The 24,556-nt window shown below is 31.6% G+C and overlaps 1 protein-coding gene across 1 annotated transcript; it reads left to right on the plus strand.

Annotated features, from left to right (window-relative positions):
- The first annotated feature begins 654 nt into the window (after positions 1-654).
- On the plus strand, positions 655-23,379 carry LOC129985036 (organic cation/carnitine transporter 2-like). Its single transcript, XM_056094963.1, has 10 exons — positions 655-776; positions 5,088-5,477; positions 10,541-10,771; positions 13,273-13,469; positions 15,381-15,617; positions 18,805-18,939; positions 19,616-19,716; positions 21,454-21,577; positions 21,815-21,887; positions 22,792-23,379. The coding sequence occupies exons 2-10, from the start codon at positions 5,151-5,153 to the stop codon at positions 23,344-23,346; spliced, it is 1,980 nt and encodes a 659-aa protein (XP_055950938.1). The 5' UTR covers positions 655-776; positions 5,088-5,150; the 3' UTR covers positions 23,347-23,379.
- Positions 23,380-24,556: the final 1,177 nt, after the last annotated feature.

Here is a 24,556-nt window from a genome sequence, read left to right on the forward strand (position 1 = left end):
GCGTTTAAACCCATGCTAGTTCGATTGTACAACCGACCATTAATGAAATTGTGACTCAAATCTGGAGGCTCGATTCCACCTCTATATCCTCTAGTCTAATAATTCAAAATATCGATAACATGAAAATCTCTTGCTTTTATGTGGTTGCCGTTTATAATATATCTAAAAAAATTAAATGGCAAGGTATGAAGTAAATAGGGTATCTGATATAATTACTTAATTCAGTTTGATCATTTTGTGAGTTAAATAAAATTTGCAGAATACAATCAATGAATAAATAATAATGATAAAATAGGTAATAATAGTTAGTAAATAGGCCGTTTCCTAAGAATAAATAAATTTAAAAAATACGATTCAGAACAATCATAACTCAATCGGAACATTTTTATGAGTCAATATCCTTAAGAAATAAGACATATTTTAAAATATGTGAAAATGATAATCATTTTCATTACCGTTTATTTATAAAATTGTTTTTTTTATATAAATCATTGAAAATCCATTAAAGCAGACATTACATTTGTCACTATGTGAATGAATTTTTATGAATTAATCATTGAAATCGCCAATTTGGCTAGAATTTGGCGATTGCACGCTTCAGATCACTTTCCGTATTTCGAGCATTTTTTACTCTTTGCACTCCGTGCGAAAAGTGTCGCAACTGCGAATAGGAGAAATCAATTTTGAATGTTCCCAGTATGTTTTATAGGAGCCATTAAATATGTTGATTATGCAAGAAAAAGTATTTTTATACCGTCGTGACGCATGGATAACAGGTATGGAATTTTTGATTATTGTTTTAATTATGATCTCAATAATTTTTTCACATTATGTTTAATATGATCAGAAATTTCAGAAATTTTTCCTTTGAATCCATTAAATTAAGAGAGTAGATTTTTTAGAAATTTAATTCGGTCTGAGATTTAAGTGAGCTACAAGAGAGACTGGCTTGAGAGTACAGAAGAAATTTCCTCAAATTCAAAACATGAGCAATTTAGAGATAAATGACGCTTTTACAGTAACGTCCGTGTTTTTCTTCTTTTTTACTTTTTTAAATACGAAGTGTAGCAAAAGTATTATAATCTTCAAAAAAAAAAATTCGAACTGAAGATTTTGGCAAATCTTGATGTTTCAGACCTCCTTGAATCTGAAAAGAATATTTTTGGCATCATGTCTGTCTGTCTGTGAACACGAAGACTAAAAAACGTTTTAAGCTAGAAGGATAACATTTGGTATTTGGACTAACTACCAAATTTGTAGATTTCTATTTAGTTTTGTACGTAATCCGTCTGTCTGTCTGACTGGCCGTTCGATTACAATGAGTTCGATAGCTCCAAGACACAAAGAGCTAGGTAGATGAAATCTGGTTCGTAGGTGAAATATCTAAAATGTAGATTATCATTAAATTTTGAACCAAATTTGAAAAAAGGTTTGACCGCTTGTCAGTCTATACTTTCGCATACACGTAAACGCAACAACTCATAAGTTTAATGATTTATATCAATGACGTTCTTATCTTATCTTGTAATTATGATCGTAATTTTGTGACAAATTTTGGTGTCTGCAAAAAGACTTCTAAACTATATATTCTCACAATAGATTCACTAAAAATGCGAGATTCACACCAAAGATCTCTATTTCGTAACTATTGTTCACCAATGTCAATATTCGCGACCTTATTGCAAGATCCACAAATTTATGCGAGAAGGGGGAATAAAAATTGTTTGGAAAATATGCAAGAACGTTTCAGGGAGACTATTATCACCGATTTAAACTTATAATCTAACAGAAAATCATTTACAAACATTATAATTCGGTGCAAAAATGAATTAGAGCTAAACGATGTGTAGACTCTTAATCCAATTGATAAGGTTATACATTGTTACACATCTAAGTAAACCATAGATAGAAAAGTGCAAATCAGAGATTTGATTATTAAAAAAACGGTTAGACAATAGGAAAGACTTATTATTTTGATATTCTCTGTACATCCAAGTGGTTTGGGTTCTATCCTATCAAGTTGCCATTGAATTTGTTGGAATGGCCATATACTATTCGTGTTAAAAGTGGAAAAAGAGGCGTTTTAGGCCCAGTGCTTTCCGAATATTAAAACTTTTTTCACTATGAATGATTTGTTGAGAAGCAAAAATGTATGAGTAATTTTATTCTTCCAAAATGAGGTGCATGTGGAAAAAGTTTAAGGATTTTTTATTATAAAAAATAATATCGAATTTTTACAATCGAAAATAAAACTTTCAAGATTAAAAAATTAATATATTTAAAATAATCAGAAAGACAAAAGAATTTGTTCCTCAACTCCAATCATTGTGCGATTTCGTTAATTTTGAAAGCTCATGATCCCTAAATACTTCATTTAACCCCAATTACATTATCAAGTAAATTGTGAAGGGAGAATTTAATAACAGATTAGTTACCGTTGATGGTTTGACATTGAAACTAAGAGAAATTAGCGTTTTGTGAAATATAAAACCAAACTTATCTAGGAAACGAAAACTTTACTTTTTATCCACAGAAACCCTAAATACTATTGATATTTTACTAAATTAGTATAAGTGTTTCTTTCCGGGTTTTATTCTGTTCGTTGAAAATAATAATATATTTTTCCTATTTGTGACAAATTTCTGAAAAACCCAATATGCATTTAGTATGAATATTGAAGCTATATTTTATTTCTATGTTTACAATACGAAACCAAGACAACAACCTGGGGAAATTACTCAATATAACATCGTCTCTTTGCTATTAAAAAAATCATAGTGTAATCATACATGCTTGCTCTCTTCTCACTGAGAAACTAATATTTGAGAAGGATTTAAAGAGTTTCTCGCTTCTATAAATAAGATCTGATTATACAACAGATTCTATTTGTTATTTTGTTTTGAGAAACCCAATTTCAGTTGGCTCCCAAATTGCAACCAGCTTCAATGGTCTCCCAAAAACTTTCTCGTATTTACTCTAATAAAGGTACCCCCCAAGGAACACTTTGCATAGCAATGGCATACAATAGTTACGAAATATTAATCTTTGAAGTGAATTTGGTATTTTTACTGAATTCGTCGTATCATTCTTGGGCAAACTATTTGGCGATTAATCCTTGGCATTTAGTTAAAAGTGTCCGAAAATTAAATTTGTTTTAGATGCGTTTTCCCCAACCGATTCAAATAAAAATTTGAAGCAAAGCTCCATTTTTAGTCACAAAATTACAAACCAGATTTGATTTATTTAAGTCATTGTGTTTTTGAGTTATCGTGTTTACATGTTTCTGAAAGTAAAGTCCGACTGATGGTCAAACCTTCTTTGGATTTAGATCAAAATTTGATAAGTATCTAGGCTATAAATATTAATTCTGTGAATCGTATTTTATTTTTCTAGCTCTCTTTGTTTTGTAGTTATCGTGTTAGTAACATTCGAAGAACCGGACAGACAGACTTCCTCTGAGCGGAATTTGTTCAAAATTTGATAGAAATCTGCAAATTTGGTGCAAAGATCGTATACCAAATTTAGCTCAAAGTGTTTGTGAATTATCTTTGTCACAGACAGACAGACGGACATTTTCCAAAAATGCGTTTTTTTTAACTCAAGGAAATTCAAAAAGTGGAGATTCATCAAAATCTGGAATTCGAATTTGTTGACGATTACAATACTTTCTCTGGACTACGTATACGAGGAAGAAACAAATCTATGTATTCTCCGGCATTTTATTGGAGAAGTTTTAGCTCTTAAGACTGCGTGGAGTATAAATTCACATTTCTATTAAATGTAACAAATTAATGTATCTGTTTTCACCCCCCCCCCTCCTGTTAACGGCACCAATGGTATATGTCCTACCTGCTCCACTTTAGTTACACAACTGGATAAGATATAAATGTTCAAGGTTGGCCGACATAATTAAGTTAATACTATTAATATGATGTGCGAACAGTGAGTCACTAAAGGCGATTAGTATAGGTTTCAGACCAATTTATCGTCATCCATGAGCCTGGAAGAAGTTAGGTGAAAATACAGTGGCCATATATCGAAATGGAATGAAAAGCACCAGATGTATATGAAGATCTTCCTTTCAAAATAAAATATTCGCTTTTTATAGACATTTAAATAAAGTCATCTTTCTAAGAGATATGAGGAAATGAGTGATTTTTAAAGCGTCATACTATTACTATTTTGCACTTAGAGATATTGGATCTTTTTTACCAAAATTTTTCCTTGAATCATATGCTACAGAACAAAAATAGTATTATAAAAGTTTTAACATTTTCCCCCTGTAAGAAAACAATGATTATATATTAAAAATACCCTAAACTAAAAAGCATGAAAGGTTACGAATTTCAATTATATAGAATTGCATCATCATTTTCAAACTTTATTCAGAAGAAAATGGTTGATCCTTTCAATTAAAGTTTCTCAATTTATTTAATCTTTGAAATTGTCATATTCAGTTCTGAATTCCAATTGCTTCTGCATTTAATTTTACAGCTGAAAAGTTACTTTCAACATAATAAATAAGTTAGAAAAGCATTGTGAATTTCAAGGCTATTAAGGACATTTCGGATATTTGATCTTGTGAGTGAGTTAAAAACCTTGAAAATAAGCAAAAATCTTTGGAAATTTGGCTAGATTTATATTATGAACATACATTAGGAATATTTTGGAATAGGCCTTATCATTTGAAACGGAGTTAGATAACGAAGACGACATTGGGAACAACATTCTTAACTCACATGCCAATATGCACTTGAAGATAAGATTTTACTTGCACCAGGTCCACAAACATACCAGATCTTTGAAAATAGGCTTTGATTTCATGATTGTTTGATCTCGAACTAGGAATTTACCACCCATTCACACTAACACCAAATGAAGTAAACAAAAAAAGAAGTTTTTAATGTTTTGACATCTTTAATGAAGTGGCCCTCGATCGATCTTTCAATAAAAAAGGAAATATTTTGAGCTGAGTATCTTTTCGGATTCTTGGGTTCTTGGATTCCATTCTTCGGATTCTTAGGTTCCCAGATTTAGAATTTTGTTTTGTTCCACATGATTTAATAATCTGTTTTTCTTTTACCTAGGTTTAAATCTACTGGCCATGAAAAATTGATTCAAGGCTCACATCGTTCTCTGTAAGAAAAGCAATGCCTGATTGGGATGAAGCCTGCAACGGAAAATACCAAATTCTCACAGCATTTCTTTTATGTTGCATTCAGTTGCCCATCACTTTCAGCGACCACTTGCTCCACCTTTACGGCTGGACACCTCCTCACAGGTGTCGTTTAACACCCCAGAATAGCACAGCCCTCGGCCACGCTCTTCCCTGGCCCATCGTGGAGGTGAAAGGCCGCAAAATGTTTGCCTCCTGCTCCATGTATATAGATCCCAATGACCATTTAGCCGGCATCCAACCCTGTAGTTACGGTTGGGAATATCTTCACAGTGAAGAAGAGTGGACACTCATCACAGAGGTAAAAAAATTATTTGAATTTCCAAGATAATGATGCTGTTTTTTTTTTTTTTTTTTTTTTTTTTTTTAAAGAAAGTTCAGAATTGCAATTGTGGTGAAAGCTTATAAGCCAGTTAACAGCTACGCTACCCGAGCAATTGCTTTTGTATCATGGTCATGTTACTGGACTCCTAACCACAAGGATCCAGATTCTATACTCGCTCATCACAGTCCGCCACATTGGTGATCTCGGACGTGATCCTTCAACCTTCGTACAGCTGTTGTGGCGCCATCTACCCACAGCAAACCAAAGTCGTCAGATTCACTTGACGGAGCAACAGCATTAGCAACTACTCACCCGCACACGCTCGCCATAACGCTTGGCGCTGCTCAAATGGGTGCAGGCGCATTAGAATCAACAGCTAATACATCACCACTCAACAGCCATATCGTTCGTCTCACCTCCGACTCACTGGAGGGAGAGTCTGTGGTGAAAGCTTATAAGCCAATTAACAGCTACGCTACCCGAACAATTGCTTTTGTATCATGGTGATGTTACGGGACTGCGAACCACAAAGTTCCAGGTTCTATCCCCGCTCATTCCAATCCTCTACACAATGTATAATTCTATTTGTTCTTCAATCAGAAAACTTCCATATTGCAGTTGTATAATTATGCTAATAAAAAACTGATTTCAATATTCTGGCATCACCATTTTGAAAGGATAGTAGAGATTGTCTATACACACCCGAAATAAACCAGTGGGAGGGTCTTACAAAACCTTTTCCGCCTGCACTCCACCAGAGAAGACGTTGACGGCCTGAAATGCAATAATTACAAAATATTAAACTGTGATGTGAATTTTACTGAATCTATCGTGCCATCCTTGGCAAGTTTTTGAGAAATTAAGTCCTGGCACGTGGTTAATAACATCCGAAAATCTAATTTGTATTTTAAATGCGTTTTTCTCAATCGATTGAAACAAAATTTTTTTAAAAAGCTACACTTGTATTCACAAAATCCTACACCAAATTTAATATATTTAGATCACTGCGTATTAGAGTTATTATATTTACATGTTTCTGAAAGTACATGATCGACAGACGGTGAACCCCTCATTGGATTTGGCTCAAAATTTGATAGGTGTCCATAGCTGTTAAATCTTTGTACTAAATCTTATCTATCTAGCTCTCTTGAGTTTGTAGTTTTCGATTAACTTATATTCGAATAAATTGATAGACAGACTTCCTCCTAACGGATTTTGTTCAAAATTTGACAGAAATCTACAAATTTGGTGTGAAGACAATATAATAAATTTCATCCGTATAGCTCATGTCGTTTTGGAATTATTTTTGTCACAGACAGGCGGATATTTTATAAAAATGTGTTTTTCGAACTCAGTATAGATTCTTCACAATCTCGAGTTCGAATTTTTTGGAGATTAATATACTTTCTTTATATTCCGCATAGGAGAAAGTAAAAAGCAGCGACAATCTCTCAATTGAGGGAAAATAGTCTCTTTTTAATAAAAAAAATTGCTATGAACTCAATGGATGAGATACGATGATATTATTTATTCCATGTATTTAGTTATTATCATAATACTGCATTTACACGTTTGAGATCCCTGTTAAAAAAGAAATGGTTGAATAAAGCATAAAAAAATGGCAAGAAAATACAAATCGTTAAGAAAACTCGATGTCCTGAATCTTTCTATGGATTTATGTTAGTTTTATCTCGTATCTGAGAAAAATACGGAACAGTAATAAAACCTAAAGCAAAAGATCATTGATACTATTACTCGGATTGTTGGCATTATGCTATAAGACGGCTCTATTATTTCATGCACTTGACAAGGCCTCATTTGATGTTCTTCCTGCTATTAATGTGCTCATAATGAGGCGTATTTAATGAACCTCCTCTTTATTTCCAGGGGAAAAAAGACGGGAGTCGATATCTAAGCCTTATTTAGAAATCCTATTCACAGGTTCCCCATTAATACAAATTTTTTAAAACTGCGAACAAATTTTGAGACATGCTGCATCTGTAATTGCATTTAGTTTGCTGAATCAACCCTTTCTTGGAAAGAATCACACGAGCTTTCTTTTATTTATGATTTTCCAGACAGTCCTTTTCCGATAAGTCATATCTAAACACGAAAATGCAAGAAAGGCAAGGCCATTGCCATTCTGATTTCGAAATACTTCTACCAAAAGATTTATTTATCATAAAATTTTCCATATGCGCTTAGCATTAAATTCTGTATCTGCTACCATTTTGGGTTAAACTCTTTTGCGAATAAAGATATTTCTAAACATTTTTTATAAAAATGGGACCATTTTCAGAAGTATTTTATTTAACATGAGTGTTGCTATTAAGTTGAATGCGTATATTTTTTTGAGCCAACTTCAAAGTCATACTGTTTAGATTGTATCATAGTTATTTTTAGGTTTGCATTTTTAAATTATAGATCTGTGGCTTTCTTTTTTTAAAACTTTCTATTATTTAGAATTTGGGCATTTTTTTCCCCAATTAATCATTGCTGCCATATGAAAGTTTAGAACCTAGTTTTAGAATATTGTAGAAAATGTGAATATCAAGGTTTAAATAAAACGGCTGTGAATGCAGAAATCATAAAATATTCACCAAGCATGAAATATTTTCGTAAGGGAAAAAAAATCAGTTAAAAGTAGCAGTTTTCAGAATATATGTTTATTTTTATGCATGCTTCGTCATACTCCTGAAAATTATTTATTTACTTGTTATCTGAATTTGCAATAGCTGGGATTTTGTTTTTAGCAGAAGTTGGCATTAAGACTGCGTTATTGCATAAAATATAAGATCAGTTCACTATAAAATATCCGAGATTAAAGAGACTTTAGGTTGCCTACTCCTGACATTGATAATGTCTTAAATTAAAAATTAATCTACTAAAAAAAGCCAGTACTAATTTAGAAACTTCATATTTCTTCCAAAATCAATTATATGTTGCCAAATTCTAAATGGAAATTCCAGTCAATCTAACATATATTTGTTTCATGTTGAGACTACTAATGTATTTTATCGAAATCTTTTGAATAATAATTAATTAGGTATTATTAATTGGGTCTAATGGTCTTAAAAATTTGAATATAAAAACTGTATGATTTAAAATACGTGTTTTCTTTTTCGCATACGAGCAGAATAAATAAATGCGAGCGGAGTTGTAGATATAATGGTTAATATTTAATCCATAATAAAAGGGATTGTAATAAGTTGCGTTAAAATTGATTTGGGAAAAAATTAAATAAATTTTTCAAAATTAATTTGGTGTGACTGAAAAGCCAACTCTTTCAAATTTTAAATTGGCTTTTCAGTCACACCAAACAATTTTTATAAAAAATTGTTTTTTTAAAAGTTTTTATAAAAAGTAATTTTTTGAGTGTCGATATATTCTGAAGCTGTGGTGGAAAAATATAAAATATTTGATTCCTATTTCAGCAGAAGTTTTTAAAATCAGTTTAGAAAATTAAGAAAGGCGAGCCAAATTTTGTTGGAATGTCTCAAGGAGCGTGGATAAGTGGTGGATAGTATCAAGGAGCGTGGACACACACAATGCTAATTTTTTTGCAAATTCAGAACTGAAGCTGTATCAACTACCGTTTTCTCATATTTAGATAAATGAAATTATTTGTTGAAATGTGAAGATATTGAAGATTCCTTTAGTACAGATTTTATGTAATGCATTATTATAACAATTTTTCTATAAACAAATTTTTTATGAGAAGAGATCTCTTGGAACAAATTTTTACTTCAGAAAAGAACGTAATGAATAGAACTAATTGGAGAAAATCAATTGAAACAAAAATAAATATTAAATAAAAAGTTTTTTTTTTTTACTTCCTAACTTGTGAAAAATTTATACAGAAAATTTTACAATCCTCATATTGCAATCCTTCCAGACTGTATAAAATATAGATCTGTATAAAATGTTGTGTTAATTCTATGAAAGAAGAGAGGCGTAACATAAAATATGAAATGGACTTTCTTAACGATACTTCTAGACTAAATATAAAAGAGTGACATATTCTATAAATATCCCAATAAGGTGAGGGAAAAATACTCTCGCTGCTATTTTTGAATCTAAAAAAGATCGCTTATTTAAAAAAAAAAAAAATGCTTTGAATTTTGGTTTAAAGAAAGATTTGGTTCAATAAGAAACAATAGAAGATATCTTCGCGATATTTTTTAAAATTATTTTTACATAAAAACAAAAGCAGAGACTGGCATGCAAAATATTATCTAAGAGAATTATATCTATTAACAATATGTATGAAAGTGCATCTGTAGGTGCTATACATGTCAGACCGTTTGACTCATAGCTACCAAATTTGGCACATATGTACACTAGAGAATGGAAATTCGTAACTTCAAGCAACTTTTTTTTTCCAAATTTTAATTAGAATTTGAATTAATTAAAAATCAAGCTGCATTTTAGCGTTTTCTCATGATAACTTCAGAAAATTTTGTCGCAAAAGTAAACTTTATAGCATTTTGAAAAATTATCATTGGCTGACTTCCAACATTAGATTATATTGTTGCCCTAAAATTAAAACTGCTTCCGTTTCATCAAACATTTAATTGCGTGATTTTTTCCATTGTTGAAAGCTAAAGAAAAAAGGTTAGTACCTGAGCAATTTACGAGACGGAAAAAGAGCGAAGTTAAATTAGTGCGAAATTTATAAAATAAATGAACCACACATTTACATTTTTAATAGCGATGTGACGTCATGGGACTGATCTTCATTAAAAAGTGTCATGTACACAATAAATAGAGCATATGCAAGAGTATTAGGCGACTTTTATTTCTGACAATTTGACAGAATCATGGACATAAAGGATATGTCTGAAAAATTTAATTGAAATTAAACTTAGTCAGTATACCAGCTAAGTTATTTTCCGTCGCCAAAGGCAACAAGAATTTAATTGTAGAAAAGTAATGATGTTTTAAATTTCCTATGCTCTGCATTCCTTATGCACAGTAAGATAAATAGAAATGAATTTCAATATTAGTTTAATTTGATATGAAACTGGTTATCATTTCAGTGGGACTTGGTCTGTGAGCGAGAATACCTGATGACTCTTCTCCCGTACGTGTACACAGTTGGGACGATGCTGGGAGGGCTGCTGTTCGGAGTTCTAGCTGACCATTATGGTCGAAGATTCAATCTCCTCGCCGCGCTTTTTCTTCATACAGTTTTAGGACTCAGTCTACACTTCTTTTCTCTCTTCACTATTTTTGCTGTTGGATACTCTTTACAAGGAGTTTTAGTCACGGTAGGAACTAAGTTGCAATTTTCATTTGAATATTTCTTTTGCTTAATGAGATCTTTACATCATGTATTCCTGAATGTATTGTTTATATGTATTTTTTTTACACACATTTGTTGTTATTGTTTATAATGGCACTTGCCATGGACAAGCTCGCTGACGAAGACAGCAATTTTAAGCCCAGGGAGAGTCTCTTGTTTTAGTAGCGCCAACTAGGGACAAGAGTACGTCTTAGCTTCTCACGCATCACATTCGCCTGCACAACCCCTTTTTACAGGGGGGCACATTCACACATCTCATAGATGAACAACCATGCCTGAATCGGGACTCGAACCCAGGACGCCCAGATCACGGAGAAGACGCGCTACCCCTATGCCAGGACACCAGCTTACACACATTTAACTCTATTTAATGTAAAGAAAGAATTTTGAGAATAATTTTTCATTTGTTTCTCAGCACTGGATTTTTGACTAGGCTGCTACTTTAGACCGTTGGCTGCGAGAGGAGCACGCAGGTCAATTAATAATTGTCATTGATTGGCCTAATAATCAAATAAATCTAAGAAAACCCCAGGTTCTATGAATTATAGTATATTAGGATAATATTACCTCTTTGCCAAGTATGATTGGTCTGCTTACAGTTCGTTTCATTACTTTGCCATAATTTATAAACCGCAAGTGTCTGTTGAAGTAATATTGTGTATAAACGCAAAAATCTCGCTTCTAGAAATCATAATCAACAAATATATATGCATTTTTACAAAGTTATTAAGATAAGAAGAAAAACAGTCTAATTTAACACTCTCAATCCTAAGATCATTCGAATTCAGGTGCCTCAGAATATTGGAATGGATTCAGCGTATATGTTACCGTTAAAGTATATAATGCAGTTATTTCATAGAATACCTAGTTATTCCATGAAATAACTGATCGTGTCCGTTAAAGTGTGTAATATGTTATTAATTTGACACTTCAACTAGTTATTCTATGAAATAACTAGGTATTCTATAAATTAACTAATGAGAGACAGTTAAAGTGTAAAATAAACAATTTATCTAAAATGAAATCAAACTAATGATGGACAATTAAAATGAAAAAGAAGCAATTTATCTAATTTATGCAGCGTATAAATGGTATTTATGGAAACGTACCATAAAATCATTTGTTACAACAAGGATTACTAAAATGACGCTTGGAATTACAAAGAACATTATTTCTAAAACAAAAACATTTTTTATTTCTAAAACAAACAAACAAAAACATAAATGCAGTAGGGGTGGAAGGTAAATGTATTTGTCGTGCGAGATATATGATATAGATTATTTTACACTTTAACGGGCTGCAGATCGTTATTCTATGAAATAACTAGTTAAACCATGAAATACAAGAGAGTTTTACACTTTAACGGACACGATCAGTTATTTCATGGAATAACTAGGTATTCTATAAAATAACGGATTTCATACTTTAACAGTAACATATACACAGAATTAAATTACTTCATTATCCTGCCTATATGTTCACTCGTTACCTGCTAACGTTGTCCCGAATCAGAATGGCAGAACCAATTCAGATACTATCCACGTCATCTGATCACAGTTAAAACTGATTTGAATGTTTCCAGAATAGCCTTACTGAAATTTCAAAACATACTTTAGTATAATTAAATCAATTATTTACAAGAGTTGATATATGTTTTGTTTCCATCTTTCCTCTCAATCAAAGATAATCTGTTAATTTTAAAGTAAGGAGTCAAATCTTGGATGATATGTTTCCCTTTTACACTTTTCATCAAATTAACATCTCAATATCAATTTCTGATCACAATATTATTATACATAAGTTTGTTTACATTCATGCTATTATATCTGATAGTTTTTCGTTCGTCAGCTATTCATCAAATCTTGCTCAATAAAATTCTTCATCCTGTAAAAACACCCAGCAAAACATTCTGTAAATTGGTAATGCAAAAGAACATATCGAATGGGATAACACATCCCAATTAATTTGCAGTAACTTTTATTGACAGATTAAAGCAACATAAATTGTAACATCATCAGTGCAGAATCTCCACAATAATGGCGATGGACACAAAACGAAAATGTAATTCAAAAGGCCTGTGACATAAATGCCATTCATGGTTGCGAATACTATTTTAATAAAAAAAAATCATTTTGTAGGTTTGCATGAAAAATTTCATTTTCATTTGAACGTATATAATGAAATTTTTCCTTTTTGTGAAAAAATATTACTCCGAGCTGAATTTTATAAAGTAGAATTCCACGGTATAAAAGTAGGTTCTACCAACTGAGACAGAATAAGTTTTTGTAGAAAGGCTTATGTTTCACAAACTGTCCAATAAACTTTTCCATCAACCACTAATTGTTTATTATGAAAGGCCACAAACGACTTTGCTTTGGTATTTCTGTGAATATCAAAATTTGTAAGAACTAAATTTGGAGCGGATTTAAAATTGATATAATTTCTTGCAACTGTTTTTCATTGCAGGCCATCCAATGCATTTCTTTCACATTACTTTTAGAAACTGTCCAATATCATCATCATCTGAAGGCGACCATTTGCTTATGTTTCGTCACCCCCATTGGCATCATAATCCTGTCCATCATTTCGTGGCTTATAAAGAACTGGAGGTACATACAGTTGGCGATATCTGCTCCAGGAATTGTCTGCCTGGGCTACTTTTGGTAAGTAAATCTTATAAACTTTCAAGCAAATGTAATTAGAAAAAAATAAATGAGTAAATTTCAGCTTATTTTATATTAATATGGTGGCACAAGACAACGTGAGTTCAATGACACTGTAGTCAAATCTAAGATTTCTTTAAGGACTAAATTAATTCTTTAGGATTAAATATTAGCTATAACACTGTTAAGATCTATCGGTTGGAAAAAGAGTTGCAGATTTGTAGATAAGAGCACGAGGAGAGGTCTCCCTAAAACTTTCTCGCATACACTCTAATAAACTTATCATGCCAGAGAACGCCTTACAAGGCATGGGGTACAACGGTAACGAAATATTAACTTTTGGATTGAATTTAACATTTTTACTGAATATATTGTATCATCTTTGGCCAGTTTTTTTTTTTTTTTTTTTTTTTTTTTTTTTTTTTTTTGCCGATTAATCCTTGGAATGCAATTAATAGAATGGATGCAAAGCTAGAATTTGTGTTTTAGACATGTTTTCACAACCGATTGAAACAAAGATTTGACACAAAACTGCTCTTGCAGTTACAATATCCCATAACAACTTTGATACATTTAAGCCATTGTGTTCTGGAATTAACGCATTTGCATGTTTCTGAATGCACTGACTGATAGACAGTCAACCCCTTGTTTGATTTGGCTCAAAATTTGACAATTGTCTACGCTATACATATTAAATCTATGTATCGAATTTTATTTATCTAGCTCTGCGTTTTGTAATCATCGTGTAAATTTATATTCGCCAAACGGACTTTCTCTGAACAGAATTTACTCAAAATTTGATAGAAATCTGCAAATTTGGTGTAAAGACCTTATACCAAATTTCATCTGTCAAGCTCAAAATGTAGTATATCAAATTTCATTTCTAGCTCAATGCGTTTTTGAGTTATATTTGTCAGGGAGAAACAGACACTTTCTAAAAATTTGTTTTTCATATTTAGGGAAGTCTAAAACGTGGAGATTAATTCGAACAAATTAAACAAATTCGACGATTACTATACTTTTTCTATACTACGTATACGATAAAGTAAAAATGACATATTCTTAAGCAAAACCTTTGAATTTAGGTGAATACGTACTTTCGTTATTCATTTTCCAAATATGCGCCGAAAAAAATATGAGAAATACTCACTCAGTTAGAATGATAATTATTTGACAGTGATGAAGGGAAGGGGGTATAGATGTTCCATGAAACCGAAAAAAATGAAATCAAAAAATAAAGTACTTATGACACTTTTTAAAGCCAAACATGAAGAGAAGGCGATAAATTATTATATGCTCGGGACAAGGTATACATTAGCATCATTTAATCATTGCTAAAAACTAAGAAAAAAATGTTTTCGTCCTTCAAAAACCGATTGTGTGTGTGTGTGTGTGTGTGTGTGTGTGTGTGTGTGTGTGTGTGTGTGTGTGTGTGTGTGTGTGTGTGTGTGTGTGTGTGTGTGTGTGTGTAAATACTTTTTCCGAATGTCCTCCGATTCAGTTCTATGCCCCAATTATTAAAAGTGCATATATATATAATTTGATTTTTGCCAGGAAATGAAAACGTTTTCCCAATTTTCTTTTTTTTAATATCTTATTACTATGGATTGTAATGAGAATTAAGTCAGTTAGTTACGTAGATGGTGAAAACAAATGTTGTATCACTTTAATTGTTTAAGAAAGTTGAATGTTTTACACATGTTATATATTTAAATATCAAATTAAATGATTTGAAACTGCGGCCAGATGGCGAGGACGATATCTGAGCTGGCATCCCTCCGCACCACACCAATGCGAGGGCATTTGGTCCGAACAGATTTAAAGAGCACCCTCATTCTAATTAGAATCGCTACAATAAAGAGTTTCAGAAGTACTATCAGAAAGCTGTAATCATTTGTCTTTGTATTGCAGGTTGATTCCTCGGAGTTTGCCATGGCTCTTAGCCGAAGGTTATACTAATGAAGCCGAAAAGCAGTTGGTCCATTTCGCCCGATTCAACAGGGCGATGCTGCCGCTCAACTTCCGCGTCCGCATCCTCAGCTTCTGCAAGAAGATAAAATCTTACACCACCGGGTCTCAGCACAGCCTGGAGACAGTCGTCTGCTCAACAAAAATCAGAAGATACACTTTTATACTTTACTACATGTGGTAAGTGTTTGCTGGGCTAAATGACACTTGCATTTTTTTTATCTATACTTATAATAAAACTCAATGTGTGCGTGAGTGTGTGTGTGTGTGTGTGTGTGTGTGTGTGTGTGTGTGTGTGTGTGTGTGTGTGTGTGTGTGTGTTGGCGCTCTACAGGCCAGACCGTTCAACCTACAGCTACCAAATTTGGCACGTGTATACCTTGGAGGCCGGGAATGTGCACCTGGGGGTTATTTTTTCAAATTTTTAATTAGAATTTTATTTATTTAAAAATTAAGCGAAATTTTGGCGTGTTTCTGCTATAACTTCCGAAAATATTACCGCACAAAAAAGATTTTTACATGAAGTTAAAGATCAAAAATTTATCTTTTAAATGATACCAATGTTTTAACCTTAAAATTAAATTTCTATTTTTAATGAATTTTTAAATAAACTATATTTTTCAACAATTTTTTTCGTACAAAATAAAAATAAAATCTAAGCTGCACGAGCACGTTTCGCATTCATGGGAAAAAAATCAGCTTTTTTCAAAGTGTTGCCATCACATTGATTAAAGCTCCAATTAAAAATAAATTAAATCTTTTTGGAAATGAAATCTGCAAAAATATAATTTTCGGCACGTGTCTGTAGGAAATGAAACAAATATAAAATATTATTTTTTCTAAAAAATAAATTCAAGAAAAATTATTTTATGATCTTTTACACTCTCTATATTATTAATTCAATAAATCAGTTTTATTTTAAGGCAAGTTTTATTTAATATGAACAGGATATCCATTCAAATCAGGGCCACACAGCTAATTTGTAAACTTTAGTAAGACACAGATCTGCTAAAATGGTCTAAATGGAAAATGATTATATTTTATGTAACTTGATTCAATAAATGCTCTAATAAATAACGAATTTTTGATTTTACATAAAGCTTCTGCTGTGGAAATCACGATTAACAAAGTGTTCTTGAAACACTAATATTTTAAATAAAAAGAGTTAATTTCCAATCAACTAAATCAATCACTTAAACTGAATGATTTATGAAAATTTGAATATCACTATTCAATAAAAAAAGGATAATTTTAGATTTTCCATCGATCGTTTCAAAGAAAATACGCCAATCAGCGCGCAGGTTTCTCAAGATTAATTGGCCTAAGATTATGAAAATGTTGAGTTTTTCTAAATTTTTAACATTCAAAACTTCATAAATAAGTCTTAGTTGATAGTGGAAAATAGAAACATTCATTCATTTATTTATAATTTGGTGTGTCCAGAATATCATACCTTACTGCATTAAATTTAGACTTCATAATTTGTGGAATATATTTATAGGCCGGAACAAAATATTTCATTTCCATCCTTTCGAAAGCAAAACTAAAAACTGAATTTTATGCTGAATCTGAGAAATTTTTGTTGAATTATTCTTTGAGATATTACATAAATTATGAAAAATATTTTGTAGTTCACATAAGAATTAAATACCGAGCGATTCTGTTTGCAACACTCATATTCAATAATAATAATAATAAATAAATAACAATAAAAATGATAAATAAAATAAAAAGCTTGGTTTCATTAAGAAATATCTTTATACTAATTGCAATTTCAGCATTTCCACTTTAAATTAAAGTTGAAGTTTTATCGGAAATGACAACACATTAGGAAAATATATATAGTAAATTGAACGAAACGATCTAAACAACAATATAAGTTTGGTATGACTATCAAAATTGGAAGATTCAAAATGTTTTGTTTGAGAATCTATTAAGAGACCAGTTACTTAAAATATTTAATTGAAAATCGTAGCGATCGGTAATACTGGCGAACCGGTTGATCGCCAAAGGTGGCTAGTTTATAATAAAACAAGAGCAAAATTGAATGTTATGATGTGACGAAAAATTTTACTTCTTAAACTAACTTACGAAAAAAAAAAAATGTGCGTTTTGGCTACGTTTACTAAAATATAATGGGGGATGTCCTTAATGTTTAAAGGAGACAAAACCCAAAATCAAATGAAACCGTCATTGTATGAATTATTTAAAACTACATGAATCAAAATTGCTCTTTTCAATTTTATTTCAAGTCCAGAATTTTCCTTTTAAATGGAATGTTGATATTCTTAAACCTACTACTTTTAACTGCACATGTTCGAAATTGTTTGAAATGCGATAAAATATAATGAAAGTTCTTGGGCACTACATTTTTGCTTTATTACAGTCCCGATGTAGTTTTAGTATTATTAAAATACATACTTAATCATTAATCTACTTTTGTCAAGCACTGAATTTTTACCATTACTATGAAAATAAAAAACAGCCTCATTTTATTTTTAAAGTTTTTTTGTCTTAACACTAAATAAAAGTATCATATGCAAGTTTAATTATTGCTTTTAAATAAATTTCTCAATTTTCATAAAATTATGGAACATTTATAGCTATTGCATTTATTTATATGCTTATTGTTACTTCTTCCAAATATATACATTTATTTTTGAGTAAGTTAAGGTTATTTTAAAAGAAAAACATTTTTTTTTAAGTTTTGAATTAGCTAAAACCCAATGCATTATGTAACAAAAAAAAAAGAAAAAAAAGAATAATTATTATTTTATTTGGCGATGTGTTAAGATTATTGTCTTCGGATGGTAATTTTAGTTATCATCAGGAAACACTAAAATTATGAAATGGAAAAAGCTTATTGACGAACAATTAACGTTTTCACACACTTTTTTTTAAACTTGCTTCATATTTGTAAATGTGTAACATCAATTTTTCAATCATATCTTAGTATGATAGTTAGCATTCTCAGAATTTAAATTTTTGATTAATCATAAATTAAATTAAATTCTGATTTCATACCAAGAGCCATTTGATATTGAGTTGGAAAAGAATTAAAGATTAAAAAGCATAGAAAATAATTTTAAAATATCTCTATTGCTTAGTACATTTAGAAGAATATTTTTATAACAAAACATTTTTTTAATTAATTCCACTAAAAATGAGTCGTTACTGATTTTTGGATACTTTCGGAGACTTTTATGCAGATCATTTGAAAGTATTTAGTCGGATAGCACACAGGAAAATTATAAATAATATCTTTATGCCGAAATAACCAAAAAAGTCCAGCGTAAACACACCAAATTCCTGTCGACTATTCTTTTACTTTTTCTAAACTAAGTAAACGTGTCTTTATTTTCTCCAGGTTTGTCATATCTCTGGATTCCGAATCATCTTCCTCGGAGCTACCAGCGTTAAAAAATAACAAGTACGCTTCGCTCTTCGTGAAAGGATTGATGGATACCGGAGTTCTTATTTTAGTGTATTTCTTTGCTCAAAGGTACGTTTCACTTGAAATATGGCGTTTCTTTTTAGAAGCAGGAGTAAACATGTTGACACAACGAGGCAATCTTAGAAATTGTCTGAAAACACAACACAATAAAATGACTAAAACTGCCGTCACACGAATTTTATTACCGTAAAAAATACTGCGAACTTAGTTTCTTTTGTTCTGGCAACCTTAATGGCGGAATCTCGTTCTTTTTATTCTTTCATAGTCTATGGAAGAATTTTTAAATTTGTTTTCTGTTTTCAAAAAAAAAAAAAATGCATTCAATTTTTTTATTTTATTTGTTTCTGTGTTACAAATTCGATGATAAAAATTGGTTTTTAAGCCAATTTTTCTGAATTTACTTGCATATTCCACATAGATCCTGCGTAAACATTAATTTAATATTATTAAAATGCAGAAAATTAAATTTCGACATTCAATAGAAATATTTTATTTTAATATTAATTAAAAGCTCATTAAAAATTTTCTTTTACTAAATAACGTTCCTTCATTGACAAGCAACTACTACTTTCATTAGTCATAAAAACGGAAATATAAACACCTTAAATTAAATGTCTATGTAAAGAAAATATATACATTTGAAATGAATTTTTTTGCTCATATAACTCCTATGTTTGGAATACATATTAAACGAATCATTTAAATTTATTTATTTATTTCGTAGATTTGGACCTCGCTCTGCTCATGGAACGGCACTAGGTGTAGGTGGGCTGTTTTGTATTGGATCCGTACTTCTTGGGTATAGCACATACTTCAGTGAAATCAGTAAGTGCAAAGTAAATTAGAAAAAGACGATAAGAAACTGAGCTCTTGATGAATAAAGAACTTAGTTAAATACAACTGATTCTCGAATAACACGTACCCGTGTGAAGTGCACTCGTTTAAAGAGCCGAAAAAATTGCGAATGCTGCCCATTAAACGCTATAAGCACTCCTATATTCTGAATAAGATAATTTCACATAGTTTTAGATGCAATCGATCACTTAACCATTATTTTCATTTTTTTATACGAATTGTAGAGGAAATATTGTTATCATCAAAAGATTCGAATTCGTGATTATGATAAATCTACATTTCATACCTCCCTCAATCAAATAACACATTTTGAGAATTATGTCTATCTGTATGTGAACACGATAATCCCAAAAGTTTTCGGGCTAGACAGATGAAATATGGTATATAAACTTTAGATCAAATTTATTGTATTATTTAAAAAAAATTTTGGACGACTTCCATTTAGAGGAAATCAGTTTGCCTAGCTATTCGAGTATAAAGGAATTCAATAATTACAAAACATAAAGAGATCGAATTGAGTGCACTGGTTTAGCATCTAAAATGTAGTTTCTTATTAAATTTTGAATCAAATATGTCAGAGTTGAACGTCCGTCGGTCAGTACTTTTCCATGCATGTAAACGCAATTACTGATAAACGCAATGATTCAAGTCAATGAAATTTGGTATATGATCTTGAGACTACAATCATAGTTCCACAGCAAATTTTTGATTTTAAATGGTCAGATAAAAGGCGTTTAAATTGTACATTCGGTTTTTCTGCACTCTTGCAATAACCACATTCCAACAATTAAACGATTTACAGCTAAGCCAAATAAATAAAATAAAATAAATAATTACCAAAAGATCGCGCGCTAATTGGTATTTTTATAATATTTGTCAATAACATGTAATTAATAATACATAACATCATTCATTCGAGATATACATGAAAGTCCCCGTGAGATAGCTCCCACTGGTTTTTATTCTATATATTTATGTACATCTTCAATACTTCTACATTCGAATTCCACCTTAACAAACAGTTTTGAAGCATATTTAACCCTCTGGCTGCGTAATTCTTTAAAATCACTATTTAGATGCGATGTTTGCAAATATGTTCAAATATTTTTCAAAGAAAGTGAACTGATACTATATGTTACACGATAATAATATGATATAATAAAAATCTGTAATCGTAAAAATAAACCCTCTAAACTGAGAAAAACGCGGGATGCAACAGAAAATGGACTGATTGCCAACCCGCGGAAATCGCGGGATGTGCAACTGGAGGGCTAAAACTTCATAAATTAATCCATCAAAACATTCTCCATATAACATGATTTCATCTTACATTATTCAATTAAATTATTATTATCATTAGATTTTGCCAGAGTTCATTGTACTGGGAATAAAATGAAATCTATTTTTCGTTTTTCTTAACTCAAGCTATTTTTATGAAAACTCTTAACTTATAAAGCTGAAAGCACTAATTGTTTTACATACTTTTCCCAAAGTTTTCTAAAAACAAATAATTAAATACAGTTTAATTGTTCTTTGCCTAAATATTCATATGTATAAAACAAGAATAAGCTCAACATACAAACACAGAAAGATTTATCGTTATTATTACAGCTATTATTATTATTATTATTATTCGATTCTGTTTCATACTGAACCATTTCCGATGCACAATAAAGAACAAATATTTTTACCGAATTTCCTTTTCAGAACCATTTATTCACTTGTTGACTTTGCTGTCTCCAATACTATCCGTAATCGGGAAAGCCTGTATTCGATCTGCCGCTGCAACAAGCATCTTTTTCACGCTGAAGATTTTCCCAACTGGTGTAAGGTAAGAAAATAAAGAAAAAAGCTTGAAAAATAAAAAATTAAAAAAAAACTAACGAATGAAATATTCAAATATTTGCTTCAAAGTTTTATGCACGGTGATCCACCTGCACGTTAAGGTCACAGTTACTCAAAGAAAAATTGGAATCATAACTAATTTTTCATGTACAGGAATTATTCATGCTTCGAAATCCCATTGTAATTTTTTTTTTTATTAATTTTGATTATTATGTCTTATTAGAGCCATTGGATTGGGTTCTTGCTTATTCTGGTCCAGAACAGCTCATCTGATTGGAATTCATATCTCTTCACTGGTAATTCTTTTTACTTATTTTTTTTTGGTAAATCTTTTTTATTTTCGCATCTTTTCTTTTTTTAAATGTTTATTTTTACCCTCTTTTATCTTATTGATTTTTTTTTTTTTTTGTATTTTCACATTTTTTTTCTTGGAGGATTCCTTTATTTTATAACTCACTGATAATAACTTCTTTTTTTCAATCTAATTCAATTATTTCTTTACTTTTCCAGAAGCTATATGCAAAGGGTATGTCGATACTTAAGGACGCACCAAATATATACAGTACACTCCCGATTATCCGCAGAATTGGGTGGCGCGGCCGCCGCGGATAACAAAAATCGCGGATAATCCGAAAAAAGCTAAAAACAGGTATAGCAAAAGAGAAAACAATCATTCCAACTTTGAAAAATCGTTTTATGTACAGTAAAACGTAAAATAAACAGCAGGAAATGTTTAATTAACGCTTAATATTTTAGTATATCACTCAAAACTAACCTAAAATGTGCAACAGAAAAGTGCTTTGTACTTACGAGAAGCGTCAAGGATACACAGAAAAATTAATACATATGTACTGTTTTAATACTGTAATGTATTATGTAATTACAAAAGAATAACTGTAAAACTACACCTTTTTGAAGAAATCAGTCATTTGTGTTTGCTTCTTGCTTTGGAAGCATTTTCTCTTTGCTTGGAAGCAAAAAAAAAAAAAAGACTTAGTGCGGCAGGCGCGGATAACCCGCCCGCCGATAATCGGGAGTCTACTGTATATATTTATTTATGACTTTACGTAACTTTAGTGCCAAATATGGCAAGGATGCGCCCAGGTGCCAACTACCCTTGCTAAGCTACTGCATTTGGCCATCACTGGAAAATATAGCCAACATTTTAGTTCATTCATTATGTTTGTTTCTATCCAACAGGAAGTGGAAAACACTTACAACATCCCCTTGGCGGTGTACGGCTTTCTTTCCATCATCGGTGGATTTCTGACGTCCTTCTTACCTGCCAACTGTCACAGACCTCTTCCGAACGTGGCCATCGAGGTGGAAAAAGCTATAATTCTGGATGATTTCGTTCGGCGGAAACGTGCACGGCCCCTGGTCGCCCCCCTTCAACGCACGCTTTCTTCAATCGATACGGATGTCCTACACTTCGATGAGGAACAAGAGAACGAGAGGAACAACACCTTGCTAGAGCTGAGTGTTCGTGAATTCCAGAATTCAAGACTACAACACGTATCGACTTGTCACCTGAGGGACGTGGCAGGACCGAGCCGGTTGTGCCACGTAACAGACAGATCCTCCATTTTGGACAAGGAAGATACAGAATCTAGACTTACGGACTTAGAAGACGAGCTGAATAGAATTTGGGAAGTAAATCCTGTTCCAGAAGAGGCCAACACAGATTCGTTAGCAGAGTTTCGCCATGGTGATGTGAGAGAACATTATGTTCGAATGAATGAAACGCGTTTTTGATACAACTCTGATATGAACTGAAATAAATTTATACTTTTATATGGTACATGTTGAGTGACAAAACTTGAATATGGTAGTTTTTATACCTGAAATTTTACATTATTAAACTATTACATTTTACATGTTTTTCAAGAAATCGTTCGAATTCGCAAGAAGCATAATATCATTTCATTTTTAAGTGTCCAATTTGATACTGGTCGATGGACGGTTTTGTAACTTCTGTCAACGAATATGGTGACAAATGGAATGAAGCTGAGAGTGACGTCATCATACAACTACCTGTTGTCTTGCGCTGTACTGCTAGTCTGTATGTTAAGGGTAGAATTTTCGCAGAATCAAAATCTCACTATTTCAAATAAATCAAATCATTAATATGGTATCCATAAATACACGCATTTTTTTTAAGCATAAGCTAAGCAAAATGTATGATTCTTTAATTAAATTAATTTTAATTGGCAGGTTTCTTAAAATAACGCATCATTCTCATTAGAGAGTAATTTTAAGGCTCAGCTTGTTTTTTTTTTTGAGGTGAAAGGAAGGGAGGGTGACAATAGTAACTGTTTCATTTATATTATTCTTTGCTGAGATTTGATGTTTCCTTATGACCAGCAAAACAATTTCACATAGACACTGGCTTTCCCTTTAATCTTTCAACAAAGTAATGCGTGCTTTTGAATAATATTCTTATAAGAATAGAGTTTTATGTATTTATATATATTTTTAAGAATATAAACATTATTTTATGTGAAGCAGAGGCAGATTCGAAGACATAGAAGAGACATTTTACATTTTAAAATTCATTTTAATCCATCCCGGGAAGGCAATTTATATACAAACAGAGACGCGGACAAGGCAGATCTGCCACAGTGCGGTACAAAAGCAGAAGTAAGCAAGGAACGAAACAAATGATCACTAGTCTTAAATAGCATGGGATTTCCGGCCACGTGTCGATTGAATACTCGTGTTGACCTTGGATAAGGGCACCGAAGGAATCATTTCCACTTGACACGTGGAACTGATGGCGCATCATTTTTACAAAGCTTCAACAGTGAAATGGGAACAGAAAACAAGAGAACACTTTAGAATGACCCCGACGTGGGCCGAATTAAGCAAAAAATTTAGGAAATTAATTTGGATTAAATTAAATATTAAAATATCATTACATACATATTATATATATATACATACAGAGCCAGGGAGAAGAGAATAA

The sequence above is a fragment of the Argiope bruennichi genome, chromosome 9, assembly GCF_947563725.1.
Source record: "Argiope bruennichi chromosome 9, qqArgBrue1.1, whole genome shotgun sequence".
NCBI lineage: Eukaryota > Metazoa > Arthropoda > Arachnida > Araneae > Araneidae > Argiope > Argiope bruennichi.

Excerpts from the sequence above, each read along its gene's own strand:
- LOC129985036 (XM_056094963.1), top strand. The coding sequence starts at position 5,151 with ATGCCTGATTGGGATGAAGCCTGCAACGGAAAATACCAAATTCTCACA. Across the intron at positions 13,470-15,380 it reads GTCTGCCTGGGCTACTTTTG|GTTGATTCCTCGGAGTTTGC; the intron begins GTAAGTAAATCT and ends TTTGTATTGCAG. Across the intron at positions 15,618-18,804 it reads TTTATACTTTACTACATGTG|GTTTGTCATATCTCTGGATT; the intron begins GTAAGTGTTTGC and ends TATTTTCTCCAG.